General features: G+C 33.1%; 1 protein-coding gene across 1 annotated transcript in view; it reads left to right on the top strand.

The window, feature by feature from the left end:
- The first annotated feature begins 1,950 nt into the window (after positions 1–1,950).
- Positions 1,951–21,621, top strand: part of LOC128558343 (uncharacterized protein DDB_G0271670-like) — a 62,458-nt gene continuing 42,787 nt past the window's right edge. The window contains exon 1 of the mRNA XM_053547274.1: positions 1,951–2,075. Coding sequence (XP_053403249.1) covers positions 1,951–2,075 — 125 coding nt within the window. The remainder of the gene's footprint in view (positions 2,076–21,621) is intronic.

Here is a 21,621-nt window from a genome sequence, read left to right as displayed (position 1 = left end):
ACTACTTTTTCAAGTATATGTATTATAGGCAGTATAAACTGGGTCAACAGTTCGAAGCTCAAACATTTTGTCATTTTATGAGAACAGCCACGGTAAAAAAAAATCAAAAGTTATTTTACTCTATCCTAGTATATTTCAATACGGAATGGTACGGTGACGGTTTTTAAAGTCTGAGTGAATAGACCTTGACTTTATGTATTGTGGCGTTTTGACATTTCTAGTTAGAAATTTAATCATATAACCAGTTTTAAGCAGTCGTTTATTGTAATTCATAGATCTTAACCTCTCGTGGTGGAAGGAATTTTATTTACCTCACATGGTCTTGCACAGAAATGGAGTAAATTTAAGGTAGAGACTTCGGGCATTTGAATTCATCTCAAGCGTGGTTTTTATCCGAGTCCAAACCTCTTTGCTTGTTTTGTACACGAATGCCCTGTTTGCAACTATGATTCATATGACACGGAAGGCAAAGCATGATGTAAGTAGTAGTGGAAACTTCCAATTTGGAGAGTCAACCACTGGGCTTTTCCCTACTTCCTGAACGGGGAACTTGATACTAAATATAGTAACTTGCTTCGCGTTCGTAAGAATATACATGGTATCATTAAATGAAACACGTCATTGTAAACTTGAGAAATGTGTCTTAAGTTCTATTGTTCATTTTTTTTAAATTTCCTAATTAAAATTATAATCAACTTTGAAATTACTTAATTTTAAAATTTCCCGAATTGGAAACTTCCCTATCGGGAAGCTCATTAAATAGATTTATATGGAATCGCTTGTCTTTCAAAGAGTACTTAAGTTACACAAATAATACTAATAAAACACTTTTTAACATTGCTCTGCTTGATGACTGCTAAAAAGTTAAAATTTCCAAATGCTTCAATACTATTTTTTTTTGTGTGACAAATAAGCAGTTTATACTCCTACACATGCAGTTCTTGTTTTAAATGTTATGTTGTTTTAAATCATACTGGCCCAAAATGATTTTATGCAGTAGTATGCATCATTAAAAGCTTCATATGGACCTCTACAAAAACCTGAAAACAAAACAAAAATAATGAACTTTCTGACTGGAAAATGGATAATAATTATGACTGAATGCAATTCGATTTGGAAGTAATGTTTCCTGTTCGGGAACCTTTGAAATTGATAAATATAAAAGTTAAATAAACAAATTGCATACAAAAATGTCATACTTTCCTTAGGGTATTTCATTTCTTGATTTGATCTTTTCGTGTTTTTCTTATCATGAAATTGACCACTGTAGTAAATATGTATGCTTTTTTTATGCTTCGTGGTATATAATGCATAGTTTCCAGGAGATAATAAGCTACATACCTTTAGTCACTTAAGCCTACAATAAAGTTTAGCAGAGTTGTCTCCATTCGTTTTAAAATAAAATATCGGGATATTTAAGAGTATAAAAGGATCATTATTTTCGGCTCAAATAACTCTTTTTTCAGAAAATGATACTTTAATTTAATTCCTTCTTTACTTTGATGCAGTAAACTACATATATATTTAAAATATGTAGTCAGTTAACTACACATATATTTAAAATATACAGAGCCTACTTGAAGTTTGAGTTTTTATTTCCACTGCCTACATCAAATGAACGCGTGGATGTCATGTTATTGGAGATTAGTACCTCAAAACTTTAGAAATATTAGTTGTTATTATTATTAAATGTCAAGAACTGTCTGGCTTTGCATTTTCCATCAATCCAAAATGTAATTTAAGTTGGGTAAACGCAAGGTATGTCTTTTTCCTTCGATTATTCTGCTTCAAAATGTTGTTAATTGTTACTCCTGGGGATTAGTTTCTGACGTTAATCAAATATCTAACTTCTCAAGAGAAATTAGAAATTCTTAAAACAACTGATGAAGCGGATTATAGAGAGGGTTATAAGATGTATAAGAACTATTGCGAGTTCAGTCCCTGGGCGAGATGCATGTTCTGTTAGACGATTTGTTGGAAGACAATGTGTCTAAAATTATACGTCCTTCACATCTGATTTACGATGGAGCAGGGGGAAGGGAAGAGAGGAGTAAGCAGTTACCTGTAAAGAACAGGTAAATTTTGTACAGAATTCGCGAACATTGGTTAGATTTGATGCCAATAATACTGTAAAATCTATTTATTTATTTTGTTGGATTTAACGTCATACCGACACAACTATAGGTCATATGGCGACATTCAAGCACTGATGGTGGAGGAAGACCCCAGATGCCCCTCCGTGCATTATTTCATCACGAGCGGGCAACTGGGTAGAACCACCGACCTTCCGTAAGCAAGCTGGATCAACGCCCCGAGTGAGGCTCGAACCCACATTGATGAGGGGCAAGTGATTTGAAGTCAGCGACCTTAACCACTCGGCCACGGAGGCCGCCAAAACTGTATAAACAAGGCCCTAAAACCTAAAATCAAAGGCCTGAAGGGCCTGAGTCGGCTAATGATTGATGTACTGACAGTATAGTCTACCAGTTTCAGTTTGTTTTTAGTTTTTTTCTTAAAATTTCATAACACATCTCGATATTTACCCAAAATATTATATCCGGATACGATTACACTTTTCTCCAGTTTCAACAATATATTTTACAAATTGTGATGATACGAAGACATTTAGCAGCAATTGGCAGTATCTGACATTGAAGTTTACGGTTAAATTACCTCTTATTTAAATCTTTTCATAAAAAAAGTTGTTTCGTTTCGTGAAAGCAGCCAAACATAGACGATGTACTTTCGATTTCAAAAACTACAAGAAAATACAATTGAATGTTTCGCCGATTTGTTTATTTCTCGAAAAAATAAGAATTAAAATCATTTTTAATATCTGTAGTAACTAAACAAACCAGTAAGAGCTTCTTCTTCCGATAATTTATGCGTTTACTGACTGCAAAATTCAACCCACGCTAAGTTTATAGAAATCATACGATGCGTGTATACGTTCAATGTGGGAGAATAAAGGCTGATCGGCTATGTTACCTAACGCATCCAGACGTTCAGATTTTGTTTTTAAAAAAGCATTGTGTGCATTTCTGTAATTTTATATACGTTTTTATACGCTTAGAAATGATTAGACATGCGTATTTGCATTATTTCTATACGTAATTTACGCTAATACGCATCTTATCTGGAGCCCTGTGGAACTATTTTTTGTCTTTCGCTGGATGTTACGCAAGCTTTGTAAGCCTGCGCAATTCATAAAATGCACATTTATGCTTAATGAGTTACATTCGAGTATTGCACAATTACAAGTCATAAATATGACAGATTACATCGTATATTGGTCATAGCAAAGGGAATTGACACAACTTAACTTCATTCATGCAGTGAACTGTTTGAAGTTTGAGAAATCTAATGGAACTACATCCCTTCACTGTGTTATTTGGTCCATTTAGAGAATCGCTGAACAGCAAGGACTCGTCAAAACGCTTTCAGCGTTTAGCCGACTCAAAAAATCATTATTTAAATTTCTATGATATGTTCTACAGGAAAATCCATATTCAAGAAAGGTAGGCGCCCATACAGCACTTCAACGTGCCAATACAGCTCGCTAACAAAAATCTGTAAAATGATCCCTTGGAAGCATATAATGCAACCAAAAAACACACCCTGGTACCGGCGCTCCCAAGTACAGGCGGCACTCGCAGATACAGCGCTCGATAAGCGATTTTGGAGAAGCGGTGGTATTCCTTATTGTATCTCCGGTAATTCAAAACTTTTTGTAAAATTAAAGATATCTGCGCCCTGAGGAATAATTGATGACTATGTTCTGTGAATGTCACAACATTTCATCTTGAAATAAACAAAATACGGCGAGTTAAACGTGAACGTTTGACTCAAAAATGTCAAATGTCAAAAAAAAAAACAAAAAAAAAAAAAAAACACGTAAAATACTCAGTAAATACTCAAAATGTATACATTTTTGATACAGTATCTTACAGTCATGTCTTCCTACAATAACCACAATAACCAGTTAAAATTCCAAGCCTTAATTTGTTACATTTAAAGAATAACTCGTTTTTAAAAATGGTAAGGGGTTTCAAAACGGCACTCACATGCCACAGGTGTGTATTTTTTGACGCTCAACAAGTACAGCTAGAGAAAAGTCTTCATAAATGTAGACCTTGTTGTTGTTTACTCTCAGTGTGGTGCCTGTATGATCATGAATCTTTATACCATTAAAAAACTGACTCATAGAAGTCGATCTTTTTATGGTAAAGCTTACGGCGGCAATATTTTAACATTTTTTTATTAAAAAAGGTTCTTGAAAACTGATCAATGCTAAAATTTAATATGTCCTAGGATTTCGTTGAAAAATAAAAAACGTGCTTCAAAACATTCATAGGACTCAGAAGGATCAGTGGACGGTAAGGTTTGCAAGAAGATATGTGTGTGCTTGCGTGCGTTTGTGCGTGCGTATGCGTTAGGTTAAACGCCGTTATTAAACAATATTTCAGGTCAATCTCAACGTTTTTGAGTACCAGTATAATGCTATGAGCATCCGTACGAAATATATATATGGAGCCAGTTCGATACTAAAATCTTAACAACAAGACTACGGGGCGGTCTTGCAAGAAACAGATTAAAGTTCACCACACTTTCATTTTGTAAAGTTAAGAAACATCCTTCTGTAGCTGAAATGATAAAAGAAATGATCACTGTATCGGAACACTTGTAAACATAGGAATAAAACAAATGTCGCTTTAATATATTCTACATGTACATACTCAGGGTTACGAATTTCTGTTACTGGTAGTATTCATTTTTATAAATAAAAATATAATAGTTTTAATCACATCCTGCTATATGCAACAGACTCTTCTTTCAACAAAAATATCCTATAGTCAGATACACCCAATACACCCAAGGGCAATTACTCATATTGGCATATATCAAGTCTTGTTGTGTTTTTAAAAAGTTATACATTGACCACTGAACAAAATCGTTGCAATTTTGCATGCTAATCTTCTCTGTATCGTTCCAATTTTGGTAGAAAATTGTTTAAATAATAGGCAATTGAGACACATAATAATTATTTAGATTTTCTTTGAGTATTTTGGCCTCCTAAATATACTAAAACCAAATTACTGACGATTTCTCCACATTTCTGAAGACTTTTCTCCAGCTGTACTTGTTGAGCGTCAAAAAAATATACACTTGTGCCATGTGATTGCCGTTTTGAAACCCCTTACCATCTTTAAAAAGAGTCGTTCTTTAAATATAACAAATTAGGCTTGGAATTTGAACTGGTTATTGTAGGAAGACATGACTATACGATACTGTATCAAAAATTAATATATTTGGAGTATTTACTGAGTATTTTACGTGTTTTTTTTTACATTTGACACTTTTGAGTCAAACGTTCACGTTTAACTCGCCGTATTTTGTTTATTTCAAGATGAAATGTTGTGACACTCACAGAACATAGTCATCAATTATTCATTAGGGTGCAGATATCCTTCATTTTACAAAAAGGTTTGAATTACCGGAGATACAATAAGAAATACTTACACCACCGCTCCTCCAAAATCGCTTATCGAGCGCTGTATGTGCGAGTGCCACCTGTACTTGGGAGCGCCGGTACCAGGGTGTGAAAAAGAATAAGTAAGTAAAGTAAATTCAAGAAATCAGTACTTTAAATCAAAAGGCTGTTACACTGAATTTAAATATTTGTGAATGATATGTGCACACAATACATAAACTAAAACATATACGAGACAACGTAGAAGAAAGAAAAATATACTAGACTAAGTGTAAATAAAGGAGTGCAAATCGCAACACAGTAACGTATTTCGTCCCTCTTTTAAAGTTCCATAAGGTTTTTAATTCTTGCTAAAAAATAAAGCAATTAACCAAACTAATGTTATGCATAATTACATGGTTAGAAACTTATACATTTAGAACCATAAAGGGAGTTAATAAAAACAATGGATTCAATAATATTTTCTTCCATATTAACTAGTATTCAAACATCTGGCAATTATTTGAGAAAACATTTGTTGAAAATAGAATTTAACAGGAAATAAGTATATGTTATATGTCCGTAACAAAAATATAATAAAATGTAAGCATACGCATTATGACCCTTTTGCCAATGAAATTTCACAAACTGCACCGAAATTTGTAGAATATTGCAACAATATAGTTGTTTTTTGAAAGTTATCATCATCCTATTGTTGCAATGGAGCGATCCGAGGCCATACTCAGAATCTTTTCAATAGACAACAATGTGCTTAACAGATGACATTTAAAGAAAAACGGATGAGTCAGGTAAGAAGAACGATATATATGTTGGCCATATGGTTGAGACTTGTCTGATGGAGAAAGCCGTCCTATAATTGTTACAAATGTAAGTATAATATATCCGTTTAATATTGGTTGAGATTAAAGGAAAACAATTTATATATAATCAAAGATAAGATATTATTACACATGTTTCAGCTTGTTTACTACTTAAGTTCATGTCTAATATGAAATATCTTATCTAATTTAAAAACAGAGGGCCATAATAGCCATAGATCACTCTCCAAAGTTTCAGAGCTTAAACATGCTAAAGAGCATGCAACTTTAAAAGACGGCCATAATATGCTCCAGGTGTCCAAAGTTACAGAGGCAGTAAAAGTTGATTGCATACATAATTGTGACAGATGACAACAATTCAATCACTTTATGCTTCTTAAGACTTTAGCATAAGCGGTCCTAAAAGAGGCGACATGCTCAGTTGAACAAATTTGTGAGCCGACCGTACAATGATGCTACAGACCGAGTTGTATGAAAATCACGAACTGTTCCAAAGAGGTGGTTTAAAAGTATTTTTAAGCTCTAGTGGCCCTCAAATGGGGCCAAAGCACCCTTTTCTGTATAAACTTTGGTAAGGACCTAACAGTGATGCTACAGACCAAGAAAAAGTCATTTAGACGAATTCCAGTCATGTGGACCCTAGAAGGAATCAAGCTCCCCGTTTTAATACAGCTGAAAAGGGATCGAGTCTGATGAAGATCCTCCCAGTGGTTCATGAGAAGAAGTTGTTTTCAAGTATTTCTATTTATGGCTGTAGTGGCCTCTAAAAAGCAAATGCCACTATTTGAAAAAAAAGAAAAGAATAGGAACTTACAATGATAGAGGTCAAGTTTGAAAAAAGTTCCATTCAGCAGTTTATGAGAGGTTTAAAGCTTTTTAAAATCATCTAGTTTTAGCACTGGTGTCCCCTAATGGTGCTATGGTCCTCCTATGAACAAATTTTGGAGAATATCTTTCTACAATGCTGCAAACCAAGTCTCATGAATATCCTTTAAGGGTTGTTTGGAAGAAGTTGTTTAAAGGTATTTCTATTTTAGCTTCAACGGCCCCTGAAAGTGTCTAAGCGGCAACAATTCTTTCAGAATTGGGAAGGATACTTACAATAATGCTACACGTTGAGTTTGAGGAAGATCAATCAAGCAGTTTATGAGAGGCTTAAATGGCCCCAAAAAGGGTTCAAGCTCCCAAAATTTGAATAAATTTTGCAGAAAACCTTACAGTGATGCTACTTGATGCCTGATGGAGAACCATCTAGCGGTTCATTTGAAGACATCTAGCGGTTCATTTGAAGACGTTGTTTAAAGTTATTTCTATTTTAGCTTTTAAATTAGCTAATCCTGAAAGAGGCTTACCGCCCCAGTTTGACCAAAACATTGAAATGAACTTATAGTGATGCTATACTTTTAGTGATGCTATACGCCATGTTTGATGAAGACCCACCAAGGGCCATGCAAAGAAGTTGTTTAAACGTTTTTCTATTTTTACCTCCAATCTCCCCGTTTTGAATAAAATAAAACCTTACAATCAATTCAATTCAATTCAAATTTATTGGCATAATCAGCAAACAAGTTGCCTTTGGCCATTTACAACACAAAAAAAAAACTATGGCAAAGACAAAAATAAATACAAGTACAATGTAGTAATGAATATTAAATATACCTATATATATACTCACATTATCATACAACATACATTTAAGAAACAGTTAAAATTTCCAAGGCATTTTTCCTAATTGACATACATTCTTTAATATATTTAGCTACTTTTACTTGCAGACGTTTACTTTTTGTCGACATAAGCGTGAAAAATTTCTGTACACAAAGCCAAGAAATATTGTTAAAATATGTTCTTCTTACTGTTCTATATGTGTCACAACATAGCATAAAATGATATTCTGATTCAACTGTATCTTGACTACATAGCTTACACAGTCTGTTTTCTCTTTCAATACCTCTATATCTACCAAATTCAATCTCTAAGTTGTGAGAAGACAATCATAAACTAGAAAAATGTTTTCTCAGATCATCGTTTGTGATATTAGATAGATAATCTTCGAATACAAAATCTGTTTTATATTTACAATAGTAATCCAATTTTGGCATGGTGTTAATAGTTCCTCTCCATTCTTGAATGTACTGGTCACGAATTCTACGTTGTATAATCGGGTAATAATTTACATTTACATCATAATCACGCCTTATATTACCAAAACCAAGATGATCAATGACTGAATTTATTCTAGTTGCCCAACAATTTGCTTGTACATTTTGACAGAGATCATTATACATTTTAAACATATGTGAATCATTATTTTTCATAATTTTTAACCAATATTTTATTGATCTTTCTCTACAGATGATTGATAATGGGAACCTTCCCAGCTCTCCAAGTACTGCAATATTTGGAGTTTGATATTTGACTCCAAGGATATATTTGCAAAATCTTATATGTAGTTTATCAACATATTTGTAACTAGTATTATTATAGATTCCCCACACTTCAGCACCATACAGTAATATTGGTAACACCATTTTGTCAAACAATGAGAGTTTGGTTTTAATATCAAAATTCACTTTATCGAACAATGATAAAAGATTATGATAAGCTCTAAGCGCTTGATCATGTAGGGATTTTATAGCTCCTGACATATTACCAGTGTATGTAAATTTTACACCTAAGTAAGTAAAATTATCCACTATTTCAATTTTTTCTCCATTTAGGATAAAGTCAGGGTAAACGTTTTGTTTACGCTTTTCAAATACACATATTTTAGTTTTGCTAGCGTTAATTTTCAAGCCCCATGTTTCTGAATACTGGTAAATACTATCAATTTGTGCCTGCAGGCTTTTCGGATCAGTAGTGAACAAGACCATATCATCGGCAAATAATATCATATACATTGTTAGCAAATCAAGATCTCTATCAGTTAACGAATTAATATCCAAATTTCCAATAACATCATTTATAAATAGTATAAATAAAAGGGGAGACAAAGGTTCTCCCTGTTTAAGACCGATTGTAACTTCAAAGAATTTTGACAACTCCATAGTACTTGACAACTTAACACAAGATTGAACAACATTATAAATACATTTAATCATATTGACCATTTTACAGCTGATACCAGTTTCGAGTAACTTTACCCACAATGCATCACGATTAACGGTATCAAAGGCTCTCTGATAATCGATGAAAATGCACCACAGCTTAGAACGTTTTGATAAAACTTTTTGAATAATAGTATGTAAAAGAAAAATAGCATCAGCTATTGAATGAAGCTACACCAAATTTTGATGACGATGCATCATAGTTTAATAAACAGAGATAAATGACATACATTAATAGTATCTTGATCCATTGCAAACAGGTTGTATGATCAGGTGCTTTATATGATGAGAAAGTCTTAGTCATTACAATATCATTCACAATGTTTTTGCATGAACTCATTAGAATATTTTTACAATGTTTCCTATGACAAATGCATATACGCAGTCCATAATTTTAACTTTTCAAACAATTATTTAACAAGTTTGCATTAACAATTTTATGAAGTGTTGATGCGATTGTCCCATATCAGGTTAAACCAGAAATTACCATACAGATGTATATAGTAATAAAATATCATAATTCATATATTCTTTCTAGATCAATTAATTACAGAACTAAATAAAGCTAACTGCCTGTTAGTATGGCGGCATTTTTCTGCCACCAGATATCTAGGTAGCTATCGCGATACTTCAAAAAATAATCTTGATAAAGCGAAGTATTCTGAAAAGATTATATAAATAGACGAAGCTTTTCTGGAAATACTGCGAAAATATACATTGTTATATCGATATCGTTTGTGTAAGTGCACGCAGCTGACATTTATTAGCTAGATCTTGATACTTCAGAAATTATCTTGATATTTCGAACTTTTATGAAAAGTTCATCTCAATAGCCTAGAAATTCCTGGAAATAAAAAACATATCTAGAAAAAAAATTATGGCGATAATGTTTTCAGAAAATTGTACAACTTTGCTGGAAAATTTGAAATATTTTCGTGATAGCTACACAGCATCTCGTGGCAGTTCAAATATTAACGCGAAAGTTTGCGCTAAAACCTTTTCAGGAAATAAATTAAAATGTCTAGAAAATATCATTTATTGCTGTAATGTTTTCAGATGAATGAACGTATTGTCTGCAAAGTTTAAAATATTATCGTGATAGCTACCTAGCTGTCTCGTGGCAGACATATGTCACCATATATTAGAAGAGGTCATTGTCATCAAATACCAGCGCCAATGAGTTGTCCACATAAAATGCTTCAGGTAAGAAAGTTCTTATAACATTTTTATTACTGCAGCTTTCGACTCGATAAAGAGCACCGTACCCACCAGGACTGTACTATTTATCGGTAGTGTTTCGTGTTGTACGTATACCAAAAATGCGAAGAGTTGGCAACAAATGGCAACAGCAGTACCATACTTTTGTCTAAGAAAGTGAATGTTTGGCATATTTTCGTGAAATGAAGACAGACTTTATGCTAAATGTATGTCAGTGACCAGCATAATACTCGACCATTGTTTTATTTTTGGTGTTTTTAAAGATTTCAGGCGATATTTCATTCAAAACACTGAAATTAATTTAGCATCAAATCTCTCTTCATTTCACGAACTCGCTTTCTGACACAAAGTGTAGTACTGCTCAACGTGCCCTTTTTGCCAACTGTTCGCATTTTTTTTTGGGTGGGGGGGGGGGGGGGCCAAGCTTTACGTACAACATGAAAACTTCCGCTAAATAGTATACTTCTACGCGGGTTCGTTGTCCTTTATCCCGAGTCGAAAGCTGCAATATTAAAAACGTTACACGACCTTTCTTTCCCGAAGCATTAATTTTGGTGTGGACAAAATTTTGGCGCTGGTTTATGATGACGTTGCAATTTGCTTTTCACCATTTTGACTTTTAAATGTTCATGTTAATTGGTTGGATTTAACGATAGCGAAAAGGCTCATAAACTAAAATTTAAACAGATATTTGTGGAGTGCATTGCCTTTGCAAAATCCCTACACAAGAATGGCGTACGAAGAATGATCCAATACCCACATTTACACCAATGACACGCTTAGCGATTAAGTGATGAAATTAATCTACTTTGAACTATTGTACTGTTATTATTAAGCCGAGATTATTATAATAATATTAGTTTCCTGTTATTCATATAGCTTGTCCTACTTGTATTTTTTTTTGTAATTGTACCGTCATTTTCCGTACGTGTATTAGTGTTTCGCTTAGGCCTGTTCTTGGGATTTGCTCTTTACATTACCTCTCATGAACAGACTCAGTCAAACCGAGACGGCTGTTATTTTGCTTGGTTGTATTTTGTGCTTCAAAGGGTTCTTCTAGTGGTTTTTATTAGCGAAATGCCTTACTGGGAAATTGATTGCCTCATGTATTTGTAACATTTAAGTAAACGAATATTGTCTCAGTCAGTCACAAAACTGAAATAAGTAAAAACGAGCATTTCTATAGCTCAAGTAGATATATAAATGTGATTGACATAGACAGTTTACTAACTAGTATATAGCTGTACATTGTACCATAAAACAATCCAGCATCGCTGTATCTTAACTTCAGTCTTTTTGGAACTGTATGTTATCATTCTCTTGTTTAAATAATCCGTGATTTTTCTCTATTTCATTAATTTACAGAGCTATACTTCTTGATTTACGTTTTATTTTCAGCTAACTCGAGTAAATTTGTAGAATTAACTACCTGTGCAAAATAAATCGATAATGATCTAGGGACAGTATGATAAGGGATATTATGCATATCGCCTATAAAGATGTTCTTGTGGACATACAATGTGGCACGAACAATTGTGTACATTATTGCATTATTCATATCAATCGCCAGTCCATAGTTCCAGCTATATAATCTGTCACTAGTCAACACATATTTTTCGGGCAAAAGTCAAAACTTAAAACAATATTTGAACATGTTTTTCTGTCAAAAATAAAACATTTATTTAGTGGCTTCGGTCCTCGGGCAAAAATTTGAATAACTGACCGCCGGCAACCAATTCAATAAATATATATTAATCGATTTCATTCTCTGAACTGATATTGGATTGATAGACGATAATAACCGACAATTAATAACGGAGAAAAGAAAGATCGAAGCCCTCTCCCCAAAAAAGTGTTGATATTAGTTTCTTCTGTCTTGAATACTTATAAACAAATAATATTATGTTGTCGGGCAAGGGTATCTTTTCGTTGTGAAAAGATGTATAAAAATTCAAACTGACGTTCGATAAACTGTTGTCTGCAGCTGCTCATGTTTTACAGCAGGAGATGCAAGATCAGGCAGATTTTCATTACGTTTTGACATTTTCAACTGCTTGTCGGCAAAATAACTAGATCTACCAGTAAACAAACCAGTTATTGAAGGACAACAGCAGGCGACATCTCAATAGCTTGTTCTTGACAAATATGTACAGTCTACAAATGAATGATCAAAATATATATTGATAAAATTTAGAATAATTTATTGAAAAGAAAAACACATTGATACGCCCGATGAACAAAACTATTTTCTGGTAAGAAAATTATTCAAAACATTTCTGCTTTTTTCTTGTCTCGCGATTGCTAATTGTGTGACTGTAATTAATTATTTACACAGAAATGCAGTACAGAGTAATATATTCTGTTATATTTTTCTAAAATCAAATTATTATCAATGCAATGCTGCAAAAAAAAAAAAAAAAAAAAAAAAAAACGGTTTATGATACTATTCAAAAATTGAAAATAATGCTATGTTCTAATGTATATTATTGTATTGTTGTGAAATGACTTGGAATTTTGGAATGTATCTGTTTTATTTTTATTACTGAAATTGGATCAATCTGTAGAGAGATTGGGATTTCAATACTGTACGTGTAGTAAATTCCTATGCATATCATTGATCCTCGAGTGTATGGCACATTGTGAGATTCCTATGCTTATATCAACAAGCAACTTGCTTGCTAAGCGAGTATATAATATAAAAAATATATATATTGTATGAACGTTGTGTTTGGACTTTCAATTTAGGTGAAAGATGGTTCGCAAAAATCATTTTGAGTGAATAACGTTGATCTATTTGGTTGTTCCAGAAGGAAAGGGTGTAAAACAATAAAAGTTCTGTCAAATCATCGAATGTTGGTCATAGGCTGGTCATTTTAAATTTTGGGGTTGAATTCATTCCAATATAAACTTTTTGGTGGAGAATAAGTAGTATATAAGGAAATGAAACAGGTACAAAGTGCTCAAAAATATCAAAGCACATTTTTGAGATATTGCATCTGGAATTCTGAAGTAACGTCTACATGTAATACTTATTGTGGCCGTTACTGTGGACCACACGCTCTATTGTTCTTCTACTGGTAAATTACAGCATAAATGTTCTTTGAATATCAGTAAAAAAGATATTTTAAGATCTCTAGCACTTACTGGTAGACCACCTTTAGTATTTTACCATCTTTGTCATAAAGCGCTGGGGTGTCAAAATTCAGAACAGAACTTCTAACCAAATTTATACTGTAGATAAGTTTACAATACATCTAAAGATAGCTGCCCTTAAATATCACCTAGTTTTCAGAGTTTGGCTAGGATTTCTTATGAGGACTTTTTACTGTATTATTTACATAACTAAAGATTATAAATCAGCAATAAAACTTCATTTTGGAATTAGTTTGAGGTTCGGACATTTTGTCTAGTAATATAACCGGCCTATCTCTTTTTAAGACGATATAAATTTTAGCGTACATAAAAGTTAAGTTATGTCAGATCATTGAGTGTAGGGCACATTTTGAGTTGATATAAATAATAGCCTATATAAAAGTTATGTCAGATCATTGAATGCAGGGCACAGTTTAAGACGATATAAATTTTAGCCTTTATTAAATGTCTTGCAAAAAATAAATCTCAAAGGGAACTTGGAATGAAACTCAGTGAAACATTAGTAAAATCAAGTATCAAATATATATATATATTGTTTTGTGGCTATACTAGCTGATACCATTTGATTATATAAATGAATACTACATTTACTATAGAAGTGTATGAAATACTGCAGTATATTAATAAACAGTCTGGTTTGATTAAAAAATAGATCATTACCATGATAGTTGATAAAACATAACGTAAATTGTCTGCCAATACGGAAACCATACGAAATGCTGTTCTTCAATGCACAAGTAATAAAAAAGTATTGAGAAAAGATTTGGAAACAAATTGCAGTTTGTCTATTGATCGAGGCCAGGACAGCAAACTGTTCACTGTCAGTTTTCTGTTAAGTACCACTGTGCGATACGATCAATGAGGCACAATGGGTTAATGACACAACGTTTTTCTTTTCCGACAGCTTGATGACCATATACGTTAATAAATGAAGTTTAGACATGAACATAGGTAATATATAGTTTGGAATGTTTGACGTTAGATAAAATTTCTGAGTGTAGACAACAACGCCCTTTATTACCATTTCCTGTGAAATGACACAGCTGAGTTCATGGGTCAAATAAGTAGCGTTATACAGATGTTCTGCTGTAAATGTTTGGTATATTTTTTTTGAAACTCTTTATTAATTTTGAATTGTAATAACTATAGGTATTTGGGCGACATGTCTAGACATATGGCATTTTGATGTTGATTTAAATAGATAAAGATAGATATATAATTGACTAACGGCATTATATTGTTTGAAACTGAAACTGAAACTGAAACTGGTTTATTTGTTTAAACGCCTATTTCTACATTTAAAACATATTCAATGGCGTTGTACAATACAAGTTGAAATAAAATATTAAATATAAAATATTTTAAATAAGATTAATTAAAACGAATTAAAATAGCAATTATTAATTTAAAGTTAATGATAATACTATATTTTAAAATATTACTAACATATAATTATCACAGACAAACATTAAATTTCTATCACTGTCACTAGCATCACTGTTTTAAAACTCAGTCAAAACTTAGAATAATGCAAAGTAGTCTCTAAAGAAATGCGTTTTCAACTTTTTCTTAAAGCAGTCAATTGAAGAACTTTGTCTGATGTTCAGCGGTAAATTGTTCCACAACTTTGGCCCTATAGTACTAAAGCTTCTATCACTAAAAGTTTTTCGCTTGTTGAAAGGGACGGTGTAACAGTCAACTGATGACTCCGAAGATCTAAGGGAGCGCTGGGGGATTTTCGGTGTTAAGAGTTCAATCAAATATGCAGGCGCATTTCCAACATGGCAATTGAACATGTACGTCAAGATCTTAAAGTTTATTCTGGCTTTGATCGGCAGCCAGTGCAAATCGTAGAGTGCCGGCTTAGAACTGTCCCTTCTTCTACGATTCAGAACTAACTTCGCACACATATTTTGAATGCGTTGCAGTTTTGCGATGTCACAATCAGAAATACTTTATATAATAACATTACAGTAGTCTAAATGCGAAATAACCAGCGATAGCACTAAGGTTTCAGTTGCATCCTGAGTCAAATATTTGCGAATGTTTTTGATTCGGAAAAAGTTCAACATTGCCGTTCTACACTTTATTTTTATATGCTCTTTGAAAGTTAAAGTTTGAAGATGTTAAGCTTTATATCACTTTAATGATACATTACTTGCGGTTACGCGTAAGGACAGAAATATATTGCTGAGATGTCAAACACATTTTGCAATTAGCACATTAGTTACACGATTTATCTATGATTAGGGATAGGATTGCGTCATCAAAGTTGTAGTTAGACACCATTTCTAGGTATTACTGGCAGTTTTATTGGAGTTAATTTGCTTACTAGTCATCAACCTGTTTTAGTGGCCGGGACGAACTGGTTTTTGTTTACGTATTTTTCATAGGTCAGTTGAAGTTGTAACAAGATCTTTCATTGGATAATTTCACAGAAATAAACCATTTCCGGATACTTTATAAGTACATCAGCTACCCCAAGAAAGCCAACAGCTCTGGCTTCGTACATAAATAAATAATATTGGGAGCTGACAAGATATGTATTCTTTTTATAGAGCTCCACAGAAATCTTGAAGCATCCAAAAGTTGAGTAATTCCCTAAACAATACTCTAATACAAGAAGTACCAACTCCGGCAGAAAACGGACATGCAATTAGGACAGGAACATCTGCATGACAAGTGTGTTTTGACTTTCCCTTTAGTTACTGAACTGAGTGTAGTACATGATTAGGATGTAAATAAAACTGGTTTGTTATACTGCGTTTAAATATTTACTTAATCAATTTTCTTTCTGATAAATCGCACTGACATTGATCATGGACCATTGCCAGGTCACAAAGCTGGCTCGGCCACATTCTTTTCTTTACCTCGAAGGAAGAATCTGGATAGGCCACTCTTGTTTATATTCACCATTAAACAAAATTCGTATTAAGTTCATGTTATGCTTGTTTATATGCCTCATACAATGATGATGTGTGTTTGACTTTTTAGTAGATCGTGCTATATTCTTATAAAATCTATAAGATGATCCATTTGAAACAAAGATCACAATCAAACAAAATAATTGTAGACTAGGTTATGCACTAGCAACACACTGTCTAGCAAAGGCTTAATCCTGTTACTCGGACACGTTGAATGGAATCACTGATCCCAAAGGATAAACAAAAAAACATCTTTAAAAAAGATGGTCGGCGAATTGTAATAAGGGAAGAAGTTTATGAGGTTTTCATATCATTTGTGTTATTCAAATCATCTATCTACATTTTACAAATAGCAAAACTAAACACGACACTTTAACAATTTAAATGAATATCTTTTAATTTTTCACAAAGGTTTCATAGGAGTGCTATTTTGTTTTGGTTTTTCTACGACGAATAATTACAGCCGTGGTCTGGAGGACACTTCTCTACCTAGAATTATTTAGATGATACACAGACCGTATTCAGCTCTCTTTGTAAATTGATATCTGTTGGTATTTGAACAGGCTTTTTTTTTATTAAACTTACTTATCATTTAAAACCGCTTGAGTCATTCTGAGATAACAATATTCTTGCTAAATATACTGAGCAAAAAGTAGCTTTAAAACTGTAAACAGCGTCATTAAGGATAAGCGCTTTGTCTGACATTTCACATTCAGCAGATTAAAAAAATAGACACTCTCGTCCAATCAGGCAGAGTGTTGCAAAAATCTTTCATGTTGATGAATTATCTATAATGCGTTATCAAGAAATCTGGTTTGCAAACTTAAGTCACGTGGCATGGGTTAAGCCAGGTCACGAATTTGTTCTTAGACGGCGTTCGCCAAAATAAAAAAGAAACACACTGAGACCAACTAAAGGGAAACATTTACGTCCGTTATACAGACTATTGCTGTCATTATAAAACATATTAAATGATACATTAGAACCAAATTTCATTTTCAAAAACATGAACAATCGCTTAATATAGGTTATGAAAAAATAAAATTATCAAGTTTATGTGTACTAGTACAATACGTTAGGTTTAAACAGTACATACTGTATACATGTATAGATAAACAGATTTTAAATGTGTAACCAATAAAACACTAGCTGTTTTTTTTAACAATCAACTGTTGCTGCATGACATTTGATTATGAATGTAGTTCTATATGCAAACTTAATTTATATATATAAGTCACGTTTATATATTTGAATATTTGAAGAGGGTTTTATACATTTGAAGTAAATGTCTAAAGAAAAAATATTTTAGTGAAAGAGGGCCATAGGATATCTTTAAGTGATGATTTCCTCGACAGATTTATAACTGAAATAGAACATAACACTAAATAAATAAAACGCAGAGAATACATAGACCAAAACAATTCAGTGCACTTTTTTCAAGTGCACCAAAATGGCAAATTTTACTTTAAATGAAATTTTATCTACCAGGTCTGCCGTTTTCTAGACAATGTATGCTATTAGGAAAACGATTGGTGAATCATCTGGTTTCTCATAATATGGGATTTCCTTGTAAGTAGTCAGAACGTCAGCAAGCATGTCTGCGAAATAAAAAAGTAGGCAAACTGTGTCTGATAAAGAAAAAAACAGCGTAAAACAAACAGGAAATTGATGTTTTCTTCTGGTAGCAACATGCACTATCTCTAGGAGGATACATTCTTTAAATTATGACGAGTGTTTTCGAAAGTTGATAAGAAAAGCACATACTTGTTGAATTTATCTTGAGCGGAAATATTTAGCTGGACACTCAAATGATATATAGTACCCAACTTCAGTAAAATTTAGGGATGGCAAGCAACGAATAACATTTTCGGTATTCGAATATTCGGTCAATCTTCCAAACGAATATTCGAATATTCGGTCATCAACTGATCAATAAAACAGCTAAAAAAATATAAAAAATCAAATCAGCCTTTTCTATTTTCTTCAAGTATATGTTTGTTAAATTGTTAAAACTTTATTGAAAATATTATATCGTTTTAATAACAATAACATGAATTGTTCATGAGTTTTTCATTGCCAACGTGAACAAGATTTCAACACAGCAGTCACAAGACACGTGATTTCCGTCTCATAAACCATTATTGGTTCGTTTCTGTTACCAGATAACGTGCTAACTGCCAATCGATTAGCTCCTAGTTTTACAGTTAGAATGACACATTCATAGATCAAGCAATCTGCTGATCATAATTTCTAAACGATGTAAAGCTCCTCCGATATGGGCCTGCGAAAAATGTCAATTATATCGGTTAAAAAGATCCTTTGGAAGCATAGAATGCAACAAAGCAGATAAATAGCAGACCCTGTTTTATTGAGTCTGTTCATGAGAGGTAATGAAATGTGCAGCGCCTCTCACGCCCCTAGCACCGACTTAAGCGGAAATCTGTTACACATCTACTGAATGGACTTCATGATCCCAAATGACCAGAAAATATAACAACACTGAATCAAAGTACGAGGAGACTTTTAACAGCCGACACACGGCACTTAACGATTGTTATTGTGATAGTTAATTTAATCTGTAAAAAGATCGTTTGGAAGCATAGAATGCAACCAAGCAGAATGATAGCAGACTCGGTTTGATTGAGTTCATGTATGGTAATGAAATGTACAACACCTCTCACGTCTCCTAGCACCGGCTAAAGCGGAACTCTGTTACACATCTATTGAATTACTTGTCCCTCACCTATGTGGACTCAAGCCTCTTCGTGGCGTTGAATTCGTTATGTGAGGAAGCCATCCAACTGGCTTACGGAAGGTCGGTGGTTCTACCCAGGTTCCCGCTTGTGATGAAATAATGCACGGACGGGCACCTGACGTCTTTCTCCACCATTAAAGCTAGAAAATCGCCATATGACCTATAATTGTGTCGGTGCGACGTTTAATCTAACAAGAAAAAGAACCATGATCCCAAAGAACCAGAAAATGTAACAACACTGAATCCAAGTACGGGGTGACTTTTTACAGCCATCACACGACACTTAACAATTGCTGTTGTGATAGCTAAATAAGATCTGTAAAAAGATCCTTTGGAAGCATAGAATGCAACCAGCAGAACAATAGCAGGCTCGGTTTGATTGAGTCTGTTCATGTATAGTAATGAAATGTGCAACACCTCTCACGCCCTCTAGCACCGGCTTAAGCGGAACTCTATTACACATCTATTGAATGGCCTCCATGATCCCAAAGGAAACACTGAAAACATCGCAAATACTCGACTGAATAGACTGTAAATGGTTGCAGCGGATATAATACTGGAAACTGTACTAATGTTTAACAAAACAATTATATCAATTAAGCAACGTCAATGAATCTCATATTTGTTTACTATATCAAAAAGGCAATATGGAATCATTGCTGCGCTAGTAACTAAATAATCGGAATAAGGTAAATATTCAATAGTGAACATGATGTGCTGTTTTTTCTTAAATAAGGGTGTTCTTTTCTTTTTATCCACTTACTTTAATTCAGATCACTTTGGGCAATGTATTCCCAAATCAGTGCAGTCAATAAATTCGTGATTTTTCAGCTAAATGACTCAAGCGGTTTTAAAGTTATATTGAATCATATAGCCGAATTTGTCCCCTTTGCACACAAAAAATATTATATTGTATATGAGGGCTTGTTTTCAACTGTGCTTTATTTTTTTTTCAAACCAAACCAATCTTTTGTAAATTGAACTCTGCCCATTTTAGGCAAAATACTTTTTTCATAAATTGCATCTGGTTCTAACCAAACCAACATATAAAGTGATTGAACCCCCTTCGTGAAAAATAGCGAAAAAACGCTAAATCTAAATGTTGAACACTACAATTTCATTACTGCATTACTTTTCTTTTCTAAAATCCTAATGTTTTTCTAAAACCTTCAACCTTTCAGCTTTACAGTTAAGTGTCAGATCTCTTTAATCCTTTAAATAAAATGCTTTTATACTTAATTTACTGGAGAGGGAGTTAACAGGGATAAGAAGCACCTTTCAGCTTCATATATATTGGACTGTAAATTATACATAAAGCCAAAAGTAATGTCCCATGTGCACCTTTTTCTTGACAGTCATCAATTACCTTGCCGTTTCTTAAATATGTGTTGGCAGATTTGAGGAAATGTGTAAACCAAATTTAGGTATTACTTTTTGATTTAGCATTATGTTGGAAGCACTGGACTATTAAAATTCATTGTATTTTTCCCGAGGTGCCAATGTTCATGCTAAAAAGTTGAAACATTAATATTATTGCTTCATAAATGCTAAACTTTACTTACTTGTGTTAATGTTCCCTAGTAAATGTTATGTAGTTGAAAGAATTTTACTTATGAAAATATTCTAGAAATATATTTGTTCCATTTATGAGATTTTTCATGTTTATACTTTGCATGAAGCAATGTGTTAGCTGTGCTTAAAGCCACTTACTTCACATTTAAAGCATAACATGATGTTGAAGTTTCAAGTGTTTGTCATTTTATAGAATACCCTAATTGTTTGATAGGGTATATCTCAAGTTTATCATAAATAATCTTTTTATGAACAGAAAACGTATATAGTACAATGAACTAATACATCATGATGAACTATTTTATTGGATGAAAGCACACGTAACACACTTTAAGGATGAATCGTAATTCTTTAGAAAGGGCAGCAATTTACTACAAAAAAAACAACAAAAAACAATTTAATACTTAAATCACTTTTTCATGAAAACAAAACAATCTTGTAAATATTTCTCTTAAACGTATCAGCTTTATTTACACTGTAAATTTGTAATGTCTGTGCTTACACATGTCTTTTGCAACTTTATTTAGATGTTGAAACAATTATACTTCCTCCATTACAGTGAATTTTACTTATATCCCGCCAA

This window comes from Mercenaria mercenaria, chromosome 7 (assembly GCF_021730395.1).
Source record: "Mercenaria mercenaria strain notata chromosome 7, MADL_Memer_1, whole genome shotgun sequence".
In the NCBI taxonomy this organism is placed as follows: domain Eukaryota; kingdom Metazoa; phylum Mollusca; class Bivalvia; order Venerida; family Veneridae; genus Mercenaria; species Mercenaria mercenaria.
This window is presented reverse-complemented; position numbering and strand designations above follow the sequence as displayed.